At 40.3% G+C, this 22,732-nt stretch overlaps 1 protein-coding gene across 1 annotated transcript in view; it reads right to left on the bottom strand.

Moving 5' to 3' along the window:
- LOC142741829 (transcription factor ETV7-like) overlaps positions 1-21,709 on the bottom strand; it is a 92,297-nt gene extending 70,588 nt beyond the window's left edge. Inside the window, exons 1-5 of the mRNA XM_075851158.1 lie at positions 21,670-21,709; positions 18,433-18,597; positions 6,204-6,329; positions 4,384-4,530; positions 2,249-2,391 (exon numbers count right to left, since the gene is read on the bottom strand). Of these exons, the coding sequence (XP_075707273.1) occupies positions 2,249-2,391; positions 4,384-4,530; positions 6,204-6,329; positions 18,433-18,597; positions 21,670-21,709 (621 nt within the window). The remainder of the gene's footprint in view (positions 1-2,248; positions 2,392-4,383; positions 4,531-6,203; positions 6,330-18,432; positions 18,598-21,669) is intronic.
- Between the last annotated feature and the right edge of the window lie 1,023 nt (positions 21,710-22,732).

The following is a 22,732-nucleotide window of genomic DNA, read 5'->3' as shown; positions in this document are numbered from 1 at the left end:
ATGGGGGGCATTATACTGCATGGGGGCTGATATGGGGGAATTATACTGTAAGGGGAGCTGGTAGGGGGGCATTTTACTGTATGGGGAGCTGATATGTGGGGCATTATACTGTATGGGGAGCTGACATGGGGGTCATTATACTGTATGGGGGCTGATATGGGGGGCACTATAATGTATCGGGGCAGCTATGTGGGGCATTATACTGTGGGGGCTGATATGGGGAGCATTATACGGTATGGGGCTGTTATGGGGGGCATTATATGTTATGGGGCATTATATTGTGTGGGAGTAGCTATGAGAGCATTATATTGTGTGGGGGTAGCTATGGGAGCATTATACTATGGGGCTGTTGGGCAAGGCGTCTGGGCACAGGCACGCGCCGGGGTCTGATGATGGTAGTGTTGGGGAGGGGTAGGGGGGCCCAAGCTGAATTATTGCACCCGGGCCCATGAGCCTTTAGCTACGCCCCTGGAAGTAGTACAATCAACAGAGGGATAAGCCACGGTCATTTGTACGCAGAGTTCGGTACACAGGGGCGAGAGATCAGCTGTAGCTAAACGTATGCAGAGTTCAGTACACAGGAAGAAAAAAAATGGACGTTAAACGCACAGTAGCTGGATTACTGGCAAGCCAAAATAATCAGGCACAGGAAGTACAAAGTTGTGGGTAAATATAGGGCAGCAAATACTGTGATTGGCCACATAGCAGGTGCAATCCATAACAAATCACCAAGATCAGCAAACACATGGCTGGAACAAGGATAGAACAAGCAAGGATCTCTGTAGCAGACCGATGGATGCTGTAAAGCAAGAATGGAGAGTCCAGAGTTCATGTCCAGGAAGTTCAGTTCGTGATGTTCTGACTTCTATACCACAATTAATATCACATGAAGAGTACATTCTTGTATCTAAGTTTCTGAATGCTTTTCGGCATACAGATTTTACATAGAGGGGAATGTTTTTATAAAATGCACATTTTTTAGGCAGATTGCAATTTTTTGAAACTGCAGGTCCTATTTCATGCATTTTATGGCTTTGATGAATGCAGTCTTTGTACTGCTGCAGTGTTGTTGCTATGTACTATGCAACTATTGCTAGGTAGAGATAAGCGAATGGTTACACTTAGGCTGGATTCACACGAGCACATTACGTCCGTAATGGACAGAACGTATTTCGGCCGCAAGTCCCGGACTGAACACAGTGCAGGGAGCCGGGCTCCTAGCATCATAGTTATGTACAATGCTAGGAGTCCGTGCCTCACTGCAGGACAACTGTCCCGTACTGAAAACATGATTACCGTACGGGACAGTTGTCCGGCAGCGAGGCAGGGGCTCCTAGCATCGTACATAACTATGATGCTAGGAGCCCGGCTTCCTGCACTGTGTTCGGTATGGGACTTCCGGCCGAAATACGTTCCGTCCATTATGGACGTAACATGGTCGTGTGAATCCAGCCTAAATGCGAGATTTGAAGCAAAATTAAGCAGTTTAAGAGGTTCACCAAACAATCTCTGTATTACTGGCAGCAAATTGCAAATGAAAGTAGCGATATCAACTAATTTTTTTTCACAGCATGTGATGGCATGTGCCCAGAACACTATTTAAGACCCTGTATTGTGTTTCGGGTGTCATTTCTAACCTCTATAGTGTACAGACTGCCTGTAACGGTTAGTCAGTAAGTCTCTGTTCACATATGCGTTCCGTGTTCCGTTGTTCAGCTCGATCAAAGGAGCAGAACAATAAGAATACAGGAAGCGCCTAATCTGTTGCCTGATGGAAACCAACAGCGCCAGACTGGACCCATTGACTTAATGAGTGCCATCGGGTTTCCATCTACATTTTGTCTATATACCGGACAATAATTTTTGTAGTAAGCAGCTGACGCCAGTGGTTGCCCTGACTTTGTGTACGCGCACAATTTCAGTAAGTGTTATTGGAGTCGCCTTGGGGCAATACATAAAATTAGATTTAGAAGCCAGCCAATGCAAATGATTGTCTGCACTTCAGAAATTGTCAGGAGGATTCCTAAATTTCGGACCCTCACTGTCCCAAATATCACAGTTGCCAGGCATTTATTGTACTTTAGAATTCACCACATAATTCACGCACCATAACAGTTCAAATGCTGAAAACTCCCTTTGTTTCCATCTTGTTAAACAACTTAACCTACCAGTAAACATTATTAAGTAATTATTGCCTGGTTGTGTTTACATTTATTTTTATGTTGGTAATACATTATATGGAAACTACCTTATGATTTCCCCAGAATGTGGCGAGCTTGTTTGGATCCACTATCCTAAAGATTTTCAGTTCTTTATCTTCCCACCGTATGGATGATTCATAGTGCTTGTCCTCAAGGAGCTTGTGCAAATAATCCCACAAGATCCTGCAACCTGGATTCACAATTACAGACTATTACTTTAATCAGTTTACTACAGACACCATAATATATTTTACTGACAATGGTCTATATGTGGTTAATAATGTCTTTTTGTAATTGAAAACCACAAATTAGGAATTAAATTTGAATTGATGTTTAACAGATAGATGCCATAAATATCTGATAGGTGCAAGTCCCACCTCTGGGACCCCCACCTATATTGATAATAGGGGTTCCTTGACACACATACTGCCTGGTGAGACGGCTACCAAGTTTGCTAAATGGAGAGAGCCACGCATTTGCAGTGCCACTCCATTCATTCTTTACATGTTCTTAAGATATGTGGGGTTTGCTGGGGTGAAACCTATACCTATTAGATCATTATGGCATATCCTGGGGATATGCCATAATTGTCTATGGTCCAGAGATTATAAAGTAAGGCTTAGAAAATAATAATATTATAATTCAAAATTATACATATAAAGAAAATGTATCATGACAAAATGACCTATTGTTTAAATCAAGTTTTTGTGTCAAACATGGTGGTGTGTAAACAGTTTTTTCGAATGAATCACAAATTGTTGCAGATCAATAGATTTATAAAATTCTCGCAGTATGACTTTAGAATACGGGCACTTCAGGCAATTTGAATTTATTCAGTGCAGTCCTTACCGAGGCCGGTGAACCTAACAAGTATGCCTGAGGTCCCACCAAATTGAGTTGCGCCAAAGTAACTGTTGTCTCTTAGCCTATTCTGCCGTGCCACTGTTGTTCTCTGTGAGGTCACTCTTTGCCACAGCCTATCTCGCCTATGCACCAGCAGTAGTAGTATCGAGAACGCCATGCAACTCAGTGGGTTCTCATAGCCGTTACGACACTACCTATAAGGTGACTCCAACTGCCCACATTTCTCCGGACAATACATGAGTACAGTTCCCACGTCATGAAGTGGCACACACAGTCTTTAGTCCAAGTCTGAGGCTTTAAGGAATCACTCTGAACAGTTACAATCAACAGTTGGCCAGTCTCTCACTCTAGGTTCAGCATGCTTTTGGGCACAGCCACGGCTGGTCAAATAGCAATGGCTCTCACTGAATTTCTCCAGCCTACCGGCAAATCTCACGCTAGCTGGGTGTGGCCTGCTGTCGTAAAATAAGCTCAGCACTTCCTCTAACCCTCCACGAGCTCTCAGTCACACACACACACACACACCGACTCTACTTCCTGCAACCAGTTCCCTTATCTCACTTCCTCCTGGTCTCTGCTATAACATGTAGTGGCGATAGTTAATATTAGAGTATAACCTCTAAGCACTAGGCTACACACACACAATAACAAGGGTGGAAATAACAGGAACAGTCTCAATAATAAGGGTAAAAAGGCTAACCCCTTACATTTTTTTTTTAGAATTTTCCATAACACAATCTATTACTATCAGTATCGAAAAAAAAATATTGATCTTGCAGTTCTCACGCTGACCACTGAGCCTCACAATAGGCTAACACTTCTTGTTCTGCAGAGATCACTTTTCACAGGCAGGATTACAATCCTCCTCACCTTTTTCCCTCCCTGCACATGAACTCTGCACACAGAGCATGCCCACAACACTCTTCCATAGAAGTCAATGAGTTGTTTTCTGACTGGGTTTTCTATGTGGCTGCTGTAAAGCAAATCTCTAAAATGCTGTTCACAGCTCAGAGCAGGAACTCACCCCCATAATCATGTACAGAAAATAAAAATATAAACAATCAGAAAATAAAAACAGATTAGAAAAAAAGGAATTTGTGTCAGTATACAGTTATGACTAGTAAAAAATAAAGTGATTAAATGTTTCTGGAGATTATCAGAACTGGACATATGTAAGATAAAGTAACATAGGAAGACTTGTTTTGAGACTTCCTGACATTAATTTCAGTAATGACCTACTTGAAGCCTCTCCACATCTTCCATTGACTGCTTTGAGCTATTTTAAAACGTTTTTGGCATTCTCTATTTTCAGATTTACCCTTTATTTTTCCATCCATATAGTCAATGTGTTCTGCAGAGCTTTCATTATTTTGTGTTCCTTGTGTCCTTCGGAAAAGATTGAGAGGTACATCTTGGACATTATCCTCTGTAGCTGGTTTTGCAGATAATTGAGAATTCTCTGTTTCTAAACACACAAGTCAATATATGATTAGGTTGTTTTTATGCAATATTTATTCATATTTGTATATTGGAGTTCAAGCAATAATCATGTATCACCCATAGCTTTTAATTACTCTTTTTTATTTTCCAGTTTAATAATACTTATATGGAAGTTGAGACTCATATCACAGACACCTTCATTGCCTAAAATAACTATAGAGATTTTATTTGCATACTTGCTAAATGTCCTTATTTTTGTGGGACTGTCCTGCAAACCGGACCATAAACGGGACAAGGTTTATTCTAATCTGCATTTAAAGGGGTTTTCCTGAAGATTTTTTGGGGCGGTTAACGATTTTGGTAGTGTTCCCAGGCAGGATGGGTAGAGCTTTAAGTGCCCTGTAATTTGCGATTTAAATGTTGATAAGAATGTACTTTCAGTGAAAACATCATATTTTACATTTGGTTGTCTAACTTCAACTAGACACATAAGACTTACCAATGTTTTTATTGTATTTGATACTAACTTCAGATATCTATCAATTGGTCTAAATATTGAATTACAATTAATAGTAGCAGCAGAATATTAAAAGGTAATACTAACAGGTAACACATATCCAGAAGTATATATTGTAACCAGGGTCACCAACCCCTTTTTTTTTATTTTCTAAACAACTTAGCCAAAAATCATGGACAGACAAAAAATTTGCAGACACTCTGGAAAAACAAAATAATTTCTAAAGATTGCATCATCTGTACTCCTGGCTTGACATTTATAACATACAAAACATTACAATGATGAAATCCTGAAATGAAAATGTCTAAGGCCCTGTTCACACGTATTGTTTTTACAGGCAGACAAATCTGCCTCAAAATTCCTTCAGGAATTTTGAGGCAGATTTTGACCTGTCTGTAATTTCTTGCCGCAATCTTCGTGGCGTGTTACGCTGCGTTTTCGCCATGGCCATTGAGCGCTGATGGCAAAAAATGCAGTGAAAAACGTTTTCTCTGCCTCCCATTGATTTCAATGTGAGGTGAGAGGCGTAACCGCGGCAAGAAAGAGCATGCTGCTTTTTTTCCCATGTGACCGCCACTACAGCCTGTGATTTGCTGCACCGGTCATATGGGTTGAAACGGCACCGCACGAGGCTGGCCTGGAGGAAGAAACACAGACTTCTGGGTAAGTATAAGATTTTTTTTTTAAATTGTGAGTTGAGTTCTTTGCAGCGGAATCTCTGTGATTCCGACGCTAAAAAACGCAACAACTGCTATTTTTTGCGGGTTTTACCTCCGAATTCCGTTGCGTAAAATCTGCAGTATTTACGCAACGTGTGAACTGACCCTATATGTGCTCAGATATTCTGAACTATGCAAATACTCAAGCAAGATGCTAATCAGAGACAAATGGGTACAGAAGTGGGTAATTTCTCTAACTGGGATGCCAGAAGATAAATAAACAATGAAATCCATTTAACTGATGTCATTTATTTAGTTAAAATGCATGTGATCTGCTGAAAATGGCCAGCTTAAACGAGTTGTCCAAAATTAGAAAAAAGGGTCTGCCTATTTTCCAGAAACAGCGACACTCTAAGAATTGACACAAATTAATTTATGAATATAAATATAATAAGTACAATATAATAAGTACATATGAGCATACAGCCAGTACACAGATACAGTGTACAATGTATATCTCACTTGTATTTATGCAGCTCTGTAGATGCGGATGGTGACTTTTTCTTATACACTGGCTGAAAAAAGAATACCTTACTAACCCCTGTCTGTGATTCTTAATGCATTGTAGTAATTCAAACAAAACATCACCTGTAAAAAAGAAGATAGGAGATAGAAAACACAGCGCCACATAGTGTAGATTACCCGGGCAATAAAAGTACAATATCCACAAATCCAAATAGGTGCTCACCTAGGATAAGAGGATAACGGACAGTTGAGAGAATAGTAGCTGCTGCTGCCAGGACTCAGTGCCGGTGTTCCAAGGAAAACCGCAGAAGATATGCTGATGTACAGAAAAAACAGAGTCTCCAAGGCGCTGCTGCACTAGGAAGGCAATAGGCATAAACGATATGTAATATACAAGCGATTTATTGAAAACAAGGCTACGCGTTTCAATGCCGCACCGGCATCTTCATCAGGCCATAAAAGAAGCATATCAACTGCACAGTTTAAATACACACTAAACACTGAAAAAACCCGCCAATGTGACCGGGGTCAAAGTGCTCAGATGACGTCACAAATGAAAGGAATGCAACCATTCACACAAGGCAGTAGATCGTATAATCAGCGGTCAGGACCTTGGACAGCAGCATTGCAAACCATACGCAACTGAATCAAAGGAAACACATAGCAAAAAGAACAGCAATGGTACATAGTGCAGAAAATTGCAAATGGATATTAAATATTGAATATTATTAAAATACTCTATTATGTCGGAGCAATATAAATAAGAAAAATAAATAAAAGAAACGATCCAAATATACAAGAAAAAAAAAATATATATATATATATATATATATATATACGGCAGTAAAATTACTTGAAAATAGAAGCATCCAAAGGGATGTTAAAAAGACTGTATCTAAATCGAGGTAGAAGAAACAGAATGATATTAGCAGATTAATTTTAGAAACATCTAAACGTATGCTGAAAGTAATAGCATCCAAAAGTGATCAATATGGATGCTAAAATGACAGCGCACGTATGAACAGAAAGACGGGCATCAATTAAATATGTACTCAAAAAGGGATAACAAAATATAATACAATAAGATACCATTATGAAAAAAATAATAAACAATTATAGAATATAATTATATAGGTGCAATACAATAGGTAATTAAATGAATTGTTAGTATAAAAACAAGATAGAAGGGAAGAAGGTGCGTGACAACCAGTCAAATAGCTAGGTATTAAAAATGAGGAATACGGAGAAAAAATTAGGAAATCGGGAAGATGACGTAGCGGTAAGGGAGTAACAGTAATAATATCTATGTAATTGCCAAAAAAGCCGCTAAATCGGATTAACCTGAATTATGAACTGAACGAATTGAAAGGAGTACATGGAGCTAGGAACTACAAACCAATGGCAAATGAGAGGAAAAAAGGACTCAATCAAACGAGCACAGAAATTACTATTGAATGGATAAACATTATTGTGAAAATATAGGATATCAAGAAGATGTCGTAGCGATAAGGGAGTAACAGTTATAATATCTATGTGATTGGCAAAAAACCGCTAAATCGGAATAACCTGAATTATGAACTAAACGAATTGAAAGGAGTGCATGGAACTAGGAGCTAAAAAACAATGGCAAATGAGAGGAAAAAAGGACTCAATTAAACAAGCACAGAAATTACTGTTGGATGGATAAACATTATTGTGATATCAATAATCAGTATTACTCTAGGGAAGATTCAGAGAGATCATTCAAACCATATGGTTGGAGAGTCCTCAGTTTGAAAATCCAATAATTTTCACGTTGCTTGAGTTTACTAAATCTATTGGCAGTATTTAGTGAAATTTGTTCGATGGGTGTGACTGTTATTTCATTAAAAAGATTATTATGAGTAGAGGCAAAGTGACGGGAGACACTATGTTTCATAAATCCTGAAGTTACATTGAACCTATGGCTATTAATTCTGGTTCGTAGGCATTGTGTCGTGCGGCCAATGTATTGTAGATGACAGGGGCATTCAAGCATATAGATGATAAATGAACTCCCACAATTCAGGAAACTATTGATCTTGAAAGATTCATCAGTCACTGTGGATGTATACTTTGTGGCTCTATGGGTGATAATAGCACAGCACATACAGCGATGGTGGCCACATTTGAAAGAGCCTAATAGTTTAGGGAGCAAAGTTGAGCAGGTCGCTGAAGGATTGCTCAGTCTACTGGGGGCCAAGATATTTTTTAAAAGATTTTGAACGTCTAAAAGTAACAATAGGTTTACTAGGCAATTCCGTCTTAAGATAGGGATCACTGGTCAGAATATGCCATTGTCTCTCTAGGATTTCCCTGATTTTCTTATTACCACTATTGAATGTGGTAATAAAATTGTTGCTAAAATTTTGGACTGTCTTCTTGTCCACCTTTTCCTCAATGCACGATGCTTGGGTTAGTAGGGCAGCTTTATGCCGGGCTCCTTTTATGAGATTGGTTGGAAAGTTCTTCTCTTTGAATCTTTTTTCTAAAATATTACATTCCCTATTAAAATCCATATTGGTAGTACAGTTTTTTCTTAACCTCCTAAATTGACCAAAAGGGACATTTTTGATCCATGGAGGATAATGAGCACTATTAAAATTAATGTAACTATTGACATCTACCGTTTTAAAATGAGTCTTTGTATTAAATTTATTGGAGGCAGTGTCAAAAGAAATAGTTAAATCCAGAAAATCAATGGACGTGGTTGAAAAGGTGTGTGTAAAAGAAAGCCCATAAGTATTCTGATTAAGAAATTCAATAAAAGATGCAGCCTCAGACTCATTACCCATCCAAATAAAGAGGAGATCGTCAATATAGCGTTTATAAAATAAAATCTTATTTTTGAAGCGGTGATCCTGGTAAATATAATGATCTTCAAAATTTGCCATATAAAGGTTGGCATAAGAGGGTGCGAACCTGGAACCCGTAGCACACCCCTTAATCTGGTTGTAAATTTTTTTATCAAAACTGAACGAATTGTGGTGGAGAATAAAATGAACACATTTGGTGATGAATTCAATCTGACTAGTGGGCATGTGGGTTTTGGTAGCTAATGTAGACTCAATAACCTTAAGGCCTTTGGAGTGGGGGATATTGCTTTATAGAGCGGTGACATCTGCAGTGAGAAAATTAATGGGATGCATGGAATTAGTGACATTAGTGGCAAGAAGCTCTCTAATAACTTGCGTCGAATCCTTAAGATATGATGATAGGCCGACCACTAAGGGTTGTAGATGCAGGTCAACAAAGTGGGAGAGGTTGCTGGTTAAGGACCCAATCCCAGAAATGATGGGGCATCCAGGGGGATTTGTGATGGATTTATGTATCTTAGGAAGATGGTACATAAATGGCAAATTTGGAAAAGGCATATTGAGAAAGCCCTTTTCTTTTTTTGTAATAATGCCATCTCGGAATGCTCTCTCAATTAGATTAGCATATTTTAATGAGTGGTCGTGTAGGGGACACTAATTTTTATGTTCAATTGACAGCGAATCCCCTACACGACCACTCATTAAAATATGCTAATCTAATTGAGACAGCATTCCGAGATGGCATTATTACAAAAAAAGAAAAGGGCTTTCTCAATATGCCTTTTCCAAATTTGCCATTTATGTATCATCTTCCTAAGATACATAAATCCATCACAAATCCCCCTGGACGCCCCATCATTTCTGGGATTGGGTCCTTAACCAGCAACCTCTCCCACTTTGTTGACCTGCATCTACCACCCTTAGTGGTCGGCCTATCATCATATCTTAAGGATTCGACGCAAGTTATTAGAGAGCTTCTTGCCACTAATGTCACTAATTCCATGCATCCCATTAATTTTCTCACTGCAGATGTCACCGCTCTATACAGCAATATCCCCCACTCCAAAGGCCTTAAGGTTATTGAGTCTACATTAGCTACCAAAACCCACATGCCCACTAGTCAGATTGAATTCATCACCAAATGTGTTCATTTTATTCTCCACCACAATTCGTTCAGTTTTGATAAAAAAATTTACAACCAGATTAAGGGGTGTGCTATGGGTTCCAGGTTCGCACCCTCTTATGCCAACCTTTATATGGGAAATTTTGAAGATCATTATATTTACCAGGATCACCGCTTCAAAAATAAGATTTTATTTTATAAACGCTATCTTGACGATCTCCTCTTTATTTGGATGGGTAATGAGTCTGAGGCTGCATCTTTTATTGAATTTCTTAATCAGAATACTTATGGGCTTTCTTTTACACACACCTTTTCAACCACGTCCATTGATTTTCTGGATTTAACTATTTCTTTTGACACTGCCTCCAATAAATTTAATACGAAGACTCATTTTAAAACGGTAGATGTCAATAGTTACATTAATTTTAATAGTGCTCATTATCCTCCATGGATCAAAAATGTCCCTTTTGGTCAATTTAGGAGGTTAAGAAAAAACTGTACTACCAATATGGATTTTAATAGGGAATGTAATATTTTAGAAAAAAGATTCAAAGAGAAGAACTTTCCAACCAATCTCATAAAAGGAGCCCGGCATAAAGCTGCCCTACTAACCCAAGCATCGTGCATTGAGGAAAAGGTGGACAAGAAGACAGTCCAAAATTTTAGCAACAATTTTATTACCACATTCAATAGTGGTAATAAGAAAATCAGGGAAATCCTAGAGAGACATTGGCATATTCTGACCAGTGATCCCTATCTTAAGACGGAATTGCCTAGTAAACCTATTGTTACTTTTAGACGTTCAAAATCTTTAAAAAATATCTTGGCCCCCAGTAGACTGAGCAATCCTTCAGCGACCTGCTCAACTTTGCTCCCTAAACTATTAGGCTCTTTCAAATGTGGCCACCATCGCTGTATGGGCTGTGCTATTATCACCCATAGAGCCACAAAGTATACATCCACAGTGACTGATGAATCTTTCAAGATCAATAGTTTCCTGAATTGTGGGAGTTCATTTATCATCTATATGCTTGAATGCCCCTGTCATCTACAATACATTGGCCGCACGACACAATGCCTACGAACCAGAGTTAATAGCCATAGGTTCAATGTAACTTCAGGATTTATGAAACATAGTGTCTCCCGTCACTTTGCCTCTACTCATAATAATCTTTTTAATGAAATAACAGTCACACCCATCGAACAAATTTCACTAAATACTGCCAATAGATTTAGTAAACTCAAGCAACGTGAAAATTATTGGATTTTCAAACTGAGGACTCTCCAACCATATGGTTTGAATGATCTCTCTGAATCTTCCCTAGAGTAATACTGATTATTGATATCACAATAATGTTTATCCATCCAACAGTAATTTCTGTGCTTGTTTAATTGAGTCCTTTTTTCATCTCATTTGCCATTGTTTTTTAGCTCCTAGTTCCATGCACTCCTTTCAATTCGTTTAGTTCATAATTCAGGTTATTCCGATTTAGCGTTTTTTTGCCAATTACATAGATATTATAACTGTTACTCCCTTATCGCTACGACATCTTCTTGATATCCTATATTTTCACAATAATGTTTATCCATTCAATAGTAATTTCTGTGCTCGTTTGATTGAGTCCTTTTTTCCTCTCATTTGCCATTGGTTTGTAGTTCCTAGCTCCATGTACTCCTTTCAATTCGTTCAGTTCGTAATTCAGGTTAATCCGATTTAGCGGCTTTTTTGGCAATTACATAGATATTATTACTGTTACTCCCTTACCGCTACGTCATCTTCCCGATTTCCTAATTTTTTCTCCGTATTCCTCATTTTTAATACCTAGCTATTTGACTGGTTGTCACGCACCTGCTTCCCTTCTATCTTGTTTTTATACTAACAATTCATTTAATTACCTATTGTATTGCACCTATATAATTATATTCTATAATTGTTTATTATTTTTTCATAATGGTATCTTATTGTATTATATTTTGTTATCCCTTTTTGAGTACATATTTAATTGATGCCCGTCTTTCTGTTCATACGTGCGCTGTCATTTTAGCATCCATATTGATCACTTTTGGATGCTATTACTTTCAGCATACGTTTAGATGTTTCTAAAATTAATCTGCTAATATCATTCTGTTTCTTCTACCTCGATTTAGATACAGTCTTTTTAACATCCCTTTGGATGCTTCTATTTTCAAGTAATTTTACTGCCGTATATATATATATATATATATATATATATATATATATTCTTGTATATTTGGATTGTTTCTTTTATTTATTTTTCTTATTTATATTGCTCCGCCATAATAGAGTATTTTAATAATATTCAATATTTAATATCCATTTGCAATTTTCTGCACTATGTACCATTGCTGTTCTTTTTGCTATGTGTTTCCTTTGATTCAGTTGCGTTTGGTTTGCAATGCTGCTGTCCAAGGTCCTGACCGCTGATTATACGATCTACTGCCTTGTGTGAATGGTTGCATTCCTTTCATTTGTGACGTCACCTGAGCACTTTGACCCCGGTCACATTGGCGGGTTTTTTCAGTGTTCAGTGTGTATTTAAACTGTGCAGTTGATATGCTTCTTTTATGGCCTGATGAAGATGCCGGTGCGGCATTGAAACGCGTAGCCTTGTTTTCAATAAATCGCTTGTATATTACATATCGTTTATGCCTATTGCCTTCCTAGTGCAGCAGCGCCTTGGAGACTCTGTTTTTTCTGTACATCAGCATACACTGTAAAAAAGAAGAAAGGTATTAGTTTGTGTTACTGTCTTTTTTACAGTCAAAAGTACATGATTAAATATGTGATACAGAAACGTAGCATGAAAGAGGTTTTCCAACATTTATCCTTGTTATTCCCAACTACTCCAATGTTTATGTCCTAGCACATTGACATGTCGTCCATAATGACGTCACCATGGTTAAAATGTCATCAAACTATTTTAGTCTGCTTTAGGGAGTCTTTCGATTGTTGGAAAACCCTGTTGAGCCCAGATGCAAAATCTGGCACTTTCAAATATCACGTAATTTATATAATTCTGTAGAAGTATCTTATGTAGATATAGCACCATTGCTTGGCTGCAACTGCAACCTCTGCACCCACAGCTACATTACTCCTGTTATGTCAACGTCTCTTATAGTTCGACATCAGACCTGCTCAGCCAGATGTAGCCCTCTGACCTCCAATCCTCTTTGTGTCACAACTTTAAATGTTTTAAATCTTAAGGTGGACCACCTATATATGTGTTGTGCCACCATACCAGACATTACTTAATAAATCTTGACATGCTTTGTCATTTCTAAGCCATTTAGACACTTTAGGCCTTATTCACATGAACGTTGAATAAGTCAGTGTGGCGGCCGTCTAAACAAACCTATGTAATTCAATGGGGCCTTTCACACAATCGTTGTTTCAACAGAGCTTGTGAAGGGTCCATGAAAAATAGGACATGTCCAATTTTTTTGTGCTTCACGCATCCCTCCATAGGCTCTAGTCTATGGGGGATGCGTGATAACGCATCCCACAGGGGTGCAGCACAGATGCACCCCGGTCGTGAAAAATTGCAGTTTTTCACGTTCGAGATATCCTACGCTCATGTGAATCTAGCGTTATAGTCATAGCTCCGAATATTTCCATGATGGCGATAGAGAAATTTGAGGCCATGCTCTTATTATACCTTCCTGCCTATGAGAACCGCTTACAAAGTTTTTGAGGTTCACCAAATTAAAGCTATTAAATCACTGGTAGTTATACAATGCACAGAGAATATACAAGCTAAATATAAGGATCTGCCCTGTTCTGTTAAGGCTTTAAACAGTCTTAGAATATTGTCATCTACCTTTTCCTGCTATCTCAATGGATTTTAAATGTTTGGACATAAGTAGTCAAAAGCCAGTCATAATGTAATGGCATACCTGACTAATGTCACCCATTTAGTTTATTGGTAGGTATACTGCTGTTTTGTGAGTGTATCTTCACAACTCAACATACCTCTGACAGAAGACAATGAGAATGTAGGAAGAAGTAAAACAAGCTATAAATTGAATTATTTTCCGATACGATAAGTATTCCAAATGCTTTTGTGAGTATGTTAATTGGAAAAGGAACATACACAAATATATATTTACCAGGAATATCTTTTTGTATCATGGGAGACATTATGCCTTTTTTAAAACATTGTTTTTATTACATTTCTAAATAAACAACATTAATACAAGCAAATACAAAGTGGCATCTCTTTTGCTACAGAAGATCGTAACTGCATTGCATATACGTAGAAGACAAAAGACAATTGCTACACAAGTGGAGACATAGTAAAACTGTCACTGGTGGCCCACAGATAACTAGAAAGCGGAACATGGACAGACAGGGCTAGGGGAGGGTATCGGTGGGCAAATTATCAAAATATGCTCGGTCTAAAGGAGAGTCATGATCCGGTAGGGTGATTAATGGGACTCCTAGGGGTGAGAGATAATTTAGGCCTCTCAAGGAGGGGACATGTAGGCTATTTATGGGTCCCATATCTTCAGGAAGGACTGTAGTAGGGTGACTGAGTGGTTTTGAAGAGAGGGAGGGAGGGAGCTCTCATCCCACCGGCACCCTGAGTGTGATCGCAGAGTGCTGGTGTCTTCTATGGCAGCCGAGGGGCCTAATAAGGGCCCCCAGGTCTGCATGTAGTATATGCCTGTTAGGTCATGCAAGAGGCACGGCCTAGCAGATGCCTGTCCGTTTTACACGGACAGGCATAATACACTGCAATACAGAAGTATTGCAGTGTATTATAAATGTGATCGAAGGATCGCATAGTGAAGTCCCCTAGTGGGACTAGTAAAAAAGTTAAAAAAAGTTTAATAAAAAGTAAAAACAAAAAGTGAAGAAAAAAATTAAAACCCACTTATTATTAACAAAATGCTTTATTATTTAAAAAGAAAATAAAGTAAAAAAAGTTACACATATTTGGTATCGCCGCATCCGTAACAACCCCAACTATAAAGTTATTACATCATTTAACCCGCACAGTGAACCTCCCAAAAAATTAAATAAAAAAACAATGCAAAAATTGCTGTTTTCTTTGAATCCTGCCTTAAATTCTATGTACCCCAAAAAGGTGCTATTAAAAATTACAATTTGTCCCGCAAAAAACAAGGCCTTAGGCCTTAGACAGCTATGCAAAAATAAAAAAAAGTTATAGCTCTTTGAATGAGGGGTTAATCATTGTAATATTGCATTCGAGAACAAATCTCTCATAAGAAGAGGACAGGTTGCTTTCAGGAGCTTGCTATCATCTGCTTTGTGGCTACAAATAGGATGCCGGCAAGCTTCTGCTTAGCATAGGAATCCCCTTTAATATTTTTATTGAGAAGGACTTCCCAAAGGGAATTTTTCTCAAATATTAGCCTGTCACAGTACAAATGAGGTAGTATATCTTGCTACTAAAATTTGCTACTGTGGTGCAAGTCCTCCAAGTCCTCCAAGTCCTCCATGTATACAGAACATCACAAGTGGAAGTACAGCCTCTAAAACAGGTAGGGGAATAGCCAGGTACTGCATGGACTATATGGTTAGGCGCGAGAGGATGTGGAGAAATGAGTCTCTTGTAAGCAAACCACATCAACATGGATAATATGGTAATAATGGAATCTTTTGGATTTCTTGTGCGGTGAGTTTTAGCCTTGCACGCTGTGCAATACTAAAGTTAAGGGCATGAGGAGAGCAGCATTAAACTATCGATCAGTATAGGATCATCAGCGACCCATGTGGTGTAGGGTTTCCGTGAAAGATAAGTGTGTGAAAGAGGGACGACATTGCACTGCAGTGGTGAGGAATAGAGAACACTCTGCAATTGTAGAATTGAAGGGCGCAATATAAAGTTTATCTGGTGTGACCAACGGAGGGGAACAGGGGGACAGAAGCCTAAAGAAACATCATGATGTAGAATGACTGTGAACACATTGAAAACATTATACAGGTATTAGCCTACATATCAATATGCAAGTATAAGCAAAAAGATAACAATAAGAATAAATTACTAAAAAAAAAAAAAAAAAAAAAAAGAGGGGGTTTGGGAGGAAAAAACTGAAAATCAATAAAAATTACTCGTAATGTCAATCAGCAACAGCATAAGAGGCGTATGTTGCAAATGAGAAGCAAAAAAATGTATGTGATACTAATCTAGAGTAGCTGATTACATTTAGCTGCACAATGTGGAAAGTCCAGCAAGAAGTCAAGGCACATGCTGGAATGAGGTTGAGCGCTTATAGCTGCGTGCTGGGCTGGTAGGGAATGTAAGCTGTGAGGTACTGGGTCTGCTCTGGGATAGGTCATCTGGAGGAGGTGATAGGCTGGATGTGGTGCCTTCCAAACAAAGCTGTGATAAGCATTTTTTCACCCCTTTAAGGTAAAGGACAGTGCGAACCTTGTCATTGGAGATAAATGTAAATTTAAAGGGGAAGATCCATTGGTACATGATGTTCTTCCTCTGCATAATTTCTAAGTAGGGCTTTAAAGCACGTTTCTTGGCTATGATAAAAGGTGCCAGGTCAGAAATTAGTTGGTACGTGTGACCTTGAAAAGTCAGGGAAGTGGCAGTATGGGCCGCCAACATCAATTCCTACCTAGTGCAGTAGAAATGTAACTTTGTGATGATGTCACGGAGGGTCCCTCAACTTACTTAGCCATCAAGACTTGAAGAACCCTATCCATTTCAAGGCGCTCTGCTGAGATTTTATGGGAAAGTTCCTGCAATAGCACCGTAATTGTGGCTTGCAGATCAACGATGTGCTCGGATAGTTCACTTATACAAACATTGTCCCGGCAGGCTATATTCTCAAAATCCTCTAGCTTGTTATGGAGTTGCAAGTTGTCATCCCGGTCTACCAGCAGGTCATACTGGAGTGAGGAGTGGGACACACCATTTCATCCATGCACTGTTCTAGGAGATCTGTGCGGGTGCCCAGCTCCCTAATTTCTTTAATGAGGTCATGAGTAATTTTAGCTGAGGTCTTGTTCAGCTCCATCTCAAGTAGGGCATGGGATTGCTGTAGCAGATTTGTAAAGTCAGAGGCTCTTAATTTCTGCCTGTGTCTAACAGAAGAGCCCTCTAGGAATGAGTGGCTGGGCTCCGAAGAGTCTTGAAGGGTGGACCGTATGGTCTCTTCCAGGCAGTTGCGCTGGCACCATCTTGAATGGGGCCTGTAGACTTTGTTCTAAAGGTATGACAGCGGCCAGACAGTATTGCCAGAAAGACTCCGGCTGGGTTCACACACCCTATTTACGGACGTAATTCGGGCATTTTAGCCTCGAATTACGTCCGAAAATGCGTCTCAAAAGCGTCGGCAAATATCTGCCCATTCATTTGAATGGGGTTTACGATGTTCTGTGCCGACGTAAAAAAGACGCCGGCGTCAAAGAAGTGCCTGTCACTTCTTGAGACGTAATTGGACCCGTCTTCCATTGACTCCATGGAAAAGCAGCTTCAATTTCGTCCGTAATGGGCGCAGCGAAAGACGCCTGCACATGCCATTACGGCTGAAATTACGGTGCTGTTTTCTCCTGAAAACAGTACCGTAATTTCTGCCGTAACGGACGCCGCTTTGCCGCTGCTCGCCAGGAGTGTAGTTAGAGGTGAGTTGCCTGATATGTGCCCTGTAGAAACTATACTAAACTACTGCGGCTTAGAGTGTCGTAACTGTGCCGCTATCCAGCTTGAACGCGCACTTTCCCACAAGGCCATATAAATTTTTGTCAGATGCAGATGATGGTAACATAAATTATATGATCAAATAATTTTAAAGCACGAACAATTACTGGTGGGGGGAATTTACATTGGTCAGAGCCGATTGTTTTTAGTAGAATATACATAACGATTATCATTAACATTCATAATAATTTTTTGTATCGTTGAAGATTATCATTAAAACTTTGACCAGCTTGAGCTATGAAGGGTTCTGGTAGGCGGACATGTTTCACACTATGAAGTGTACTTTTAGTCTTGGTAACATAATTACTTTAGATTGTGTATAAAGTGCACATACATAGTGCCTGCACGAGCATAGGGTGACTAATTTGGAGATATTTTTTGTATTTCTTAACTACTTTCTCTTGCTTAAGTGGAATAAATTAAAATTATTCCATAACGGCTTATTTGATTTCTAGATAAAAATGTGAAACTCACATTAATACATAAAGGAAATTAATTATATATTGTCAAAAGCATATCTCTATTAATATTACGAATATTACGAATGTAAACAGTGAAAAGTTCTGTACCTGAACTAGGAGAACGGGCTTTAAAATCAAACTTTGTAAGAATACACAGCGCTCTTCCATTCATTACAAACTTGCTGTCATCTGTTTTCTTTAGTGAATATTCTTCCTCTGCCCATCGTAACCACTGAATAATATCATCCCTGCTCCACAGAGATGGATGTATTCCTGAAATAAAATTAGAATGGTGAGTTGTCTAGTGTTACAAAAACAGAAGGGCATACAAAGGGGGGTGGGTACAATAAAAATATGTCCACTTTCCTAGTGTAGACCCTTATTCACTATACAAACACTCTCCGGCCATGCTAAATGTCCTACATGCTGTCATCTAGAGCCTAGCTTCTCAACTCCTGGTACATGTACCCCAGAGGGTACACGCCATGTCCTCTTACTGGGGTTTTAATAGCTGCAGCACAGTGTATGATCATAGCCTTGGGAGTACTTTGATGTAATTTATTTAATATTTTAAGCTTTGCTTAGTGAGATTGAGAGACCACTAGAGAATGCAGAAATGCATCTGAGATCACACTTATGCTACATGGTTCTCACAGAGCTGCAGCTCTAGAAACAGAGAAGCCAAGTCTGGCACTAAAACCACTCCCAAGCACCAATACTGTAACTGTGTGTCTTTACCTTTCTCTTAGGCCTCATGCACACGACCATAAAAACTCCCGTAATTACGGGCCTATAGACTTTTATTGGCCACGGGTACCTCCCCGTATGCTTAAGGGAAGGTGCCCGTGTCATTGAAAAAGATAGAACATGTCCTATTTCAGGCCGTAATTACGGCACGGGCAGCCCATGAAAGTCTATGGGGCTCCCGTAATTACGGGTGACTACGTGTGTGCACCCGTAATTACGGGAGCGTTGCTAGGCGACCTCAGTAAATGGTCACTGTCCAGGGTGCTGAAAGAGTTAAACGATCGGCAGTAACTGTTTCAGCACCCTGGACAGTGGCTACCGATCAGAATATAGATAAAGCTGTAAAAATAAAAAAGACGTTCATACTTACCCAGAACTCCCTGCTTCTTCCTCCAGTCCGGCCTCGTGGGATGGCGTTACAGTCCATGTGACCGCTGCAGCCAATCACAGGCCAATCACTGGCTGCAGCGGTCACATAGACTGCCGCGTCATCCAGGGAGGTCGGACTGGATGTCAGGAGAGGGACACGTCACCAAGACAACGGCCGGGTAAGTATGAATTTATTTTACTTTTATTACGGAAAGGGCTGTCCCTTCTCTTTATCCTGCACTGATAGAGAGAAGGGCTGCCGATTAGTGCAGTGCAATTTTGCAGCCAAAAACGTGCCCGTAAATACGGGTGGAGTACGGGTGACACCGGACCCGTATTTACGGGCACGGGTCCGTAAATACTGGTGCAATGCGGGTCGAATACGTGTGACCAAGGACCCGTATTTACGCCAGTATTTACGGGTGGACAAAAATACGGTCGTGTGCATGAGGCCTTATTTACGGGCACGTTTTTGGCGGCAAAATAGCACTGCACTAATCGGCAGCCCCTTCTCTCTATCAGTGCAGGATAGAGAGAAGGGACAGCCTTTTCTGTAATAAAAGTTAAAGAAATTCATACTTACCCGGCCGTTGTCTTGGTGACGCATCCCTCTCTTCACATCCAGCCCGACATCCCTGGATGACGCGGCAGTCCATGTGACCGCTGCAGCCTGTGAGTGACCTGTGATTGGCTGCAGCGGTCACATGGCCTGATACGTCATCCAGGACGTCGGGCCGGATGTCGAGAGGGACGCGTCACCAAGGCAACGGGCGGGAGACCGGACTGGAGGAAGCAGGAAGTTGTCGGTAAGTATGAAAGTCTTTTATTTTTATTTTTTACAGGTTTATACTGATCGGTAGTCACTGTCCAGGGTGCTGAAAGAGTTACTGCCGATCAGTTAACTCTTTCAGCTCCCTGAACAGTGACTATTTACTGACGTCGATTAGCAACGCTGCCGTAATGACGGGTGCACACATGTAGCCACCCGTCATTACGAGAGCTCCATAGACTTCTATGGACTGTCCGTGCCGTTATTACGGCCTGAAATAGGACATGTTCTATCTTTTTCAACGGCACGGGCACCTTCCCGTGAGAAAACGGGAAGGCACCCGTCGCCAATAGAAGTCTATGAGCCCGTTATTACGGGTCGTAATTACGACCCGTAATAACGGGAGTTTTTACGGTCGTGTGCATGAGGCCTTACTCAGGCTCTCCTGTTAGGCACAGGCTGAGATTAAGAACCTATGGCCCTCCTCCACCCCCTCTTCTTAGACTTCTATGGGAAGAAGTTGTAGCCTGATCCCCCAGTGAAGCCGAAAATGGACGGATATTAGCAGTGGATTAAAAGTGAGAGATTGGTTTTAAGAGGCTGGACGAAGAGAAAAGTTGGTGTAGGTGTAGAAAGAGGCATTTTGCTATAAAAGATATCTAAGGCTATGTTCACATCTGCATTGTGACATTCTGTAATGCCAGAAGCAATGTTTCCGTTGACTTTAATGGGTTCCGCCGGCTTTCCGTCAGTGTGTCTGTGGTTTTACCAGAGACAATAGTGCAGCATGCTGATCTCCGGTGATCTCAGCCGGATCTACGACGGAGACCCCTAACAAAGCCTCCGACGCAGATGTGAACAAGGCCTTACAAAATGTATCATCACTTGTACTTGATTTATGGAAAATTTGGTGAAACAAGATGGACTCTAAGTAATGGAAAACATACTAAATAAGTTTCATCCCACGAGACTGCTGCAGCCTGTAATTAGCTACAGTGGTGGTCACATGGGTTGAAGCGTCATCCCAGGAGGCCTGCTTGGTGGAAGAAACACAGACTCCTAGGTAAGCATGGTGTTTTTTTACTGTTATTTGTTGCAGGGTTTTACCTCCCCATTGAATTCAAGAAAACCCGCAGAAAATACGGAGCGATTATGCAAAACAATTGACATGCTCTGGAATAAAATTCTGCACCGCAGGTCCATTTCTGAGCGTTTTTTCCGCTCATTATTTGTTAAATCTCATCCACTTTGCTGCTACTGTATTCTGCTGCGTTTTTTCATTCCTCAATTCTGGACGAGAAAAAAGCAGCAATTCCGCTACGTTCGGACAAGCCCTTAGGCTGAGTTCACATGCAGTGGAAAAATTCACCCTCATATCCTGCCACAAATCCGCAGCTGAAATCACAGTGATTTTGCAGCAAAACTTTCACTTCTTAAATGGATTGTACAGTGGAATTCACCTGATACATTAAATGGACGATATCTGCGGTTATAATCCATAACGTAGGAATGCCGTGGATTTGAAAATCAACAGCATACTTGTTTTTCAGTGTTGATTTTTTTTCCAGTACATGTAAATGAGGTTTTGAACCCCTTCCCGACATCTGCCATATATATACTGTGGAGGCCGGGAGGGAAAGTATAGAGCGGGCTCACGAGCCCGCAAATAACTTGCGTGTGTCAGCTGTATGAAACAGCCGACACTTCACTGCAACAAGAAGGATCCTGCTTCCCCCCCGTGATGCGATTGCAGGGTGTCAATGGTTGTCATGGCAGCCTGTTGGCCTAATGAAGGTCCCCAGGTCTGCCACCTTTGTGATCCTATTAAACCCTGCCTCAGGCGATATACTGAGATATACAATAGTATGGCAGTTTACCATTCAAGCGATACAACGATCGCTGGTTGAAGTCCCCTAGAGGGACTAATAATAAAAGTTAAATACATTTTTCCATATATTAATTATATTAAAAATATTAACAGTTCGAAGAAAAAAAACTTTTTCCCTTTTCCCCCAAAACATTGTCGAAAAAAATAAAATCCCATCTACACAAATTGTACAGTAAATTGAGGCGGATGCAGAGGCGTAGCTATAGGGGTCACAGTAGTCGCACTTGCGACCGGGCCCCTAAACCTGGGGGGCCCATAGTGCGCTAATGCTAATTCTATATGTGACGTGACGCCGGAACTTCCTGGTTACTGGCAGGGCTCCTTTAGACGTGTACCATGTGACCATGACGTCACGTGAGGGGCGTTCCAACCAGTGTGGAAGAGCAGGTGTGGAAGAGCACAGAAGACTGCAGGTGAGCTGCAGAGGGGGCCGTAATGTATGTGTGTTTTATTGTGCTGTCTGTGTTTGCGGTGGAGAGAGGAGAGGGTGGGGCTTTAAATTACAGGGCCCCCCTCTCCTCTCCCCACCACAAACTGCATGATACAAAACATTGCAACCGGGGGGTTGTGACCTACTCACCGAGGTCCCAGTTCCAACTGTATATGCGTCCTCAGATACAGTTAAATTTAATGAG

This window comes from Rhinoderma darwinii, chromosome 2, assembly GCF_050947455.1.
Source record: "Rhinoderma darwinii isolate aRhiDar2 chromosome 2, aRhiDar2.hap1, whole genome shotgun sequence".
NCBI lineage: Eukaryota > Metazoa > Chordata > Amphibia > Anura > Rhinodermatidae > Rhinoderma > Rhinoderma darwinii.
Note: the sequence above shows the minus strand (reverse complement) of the source record. Positions and strands in the feature narration are given on the sequence as shown.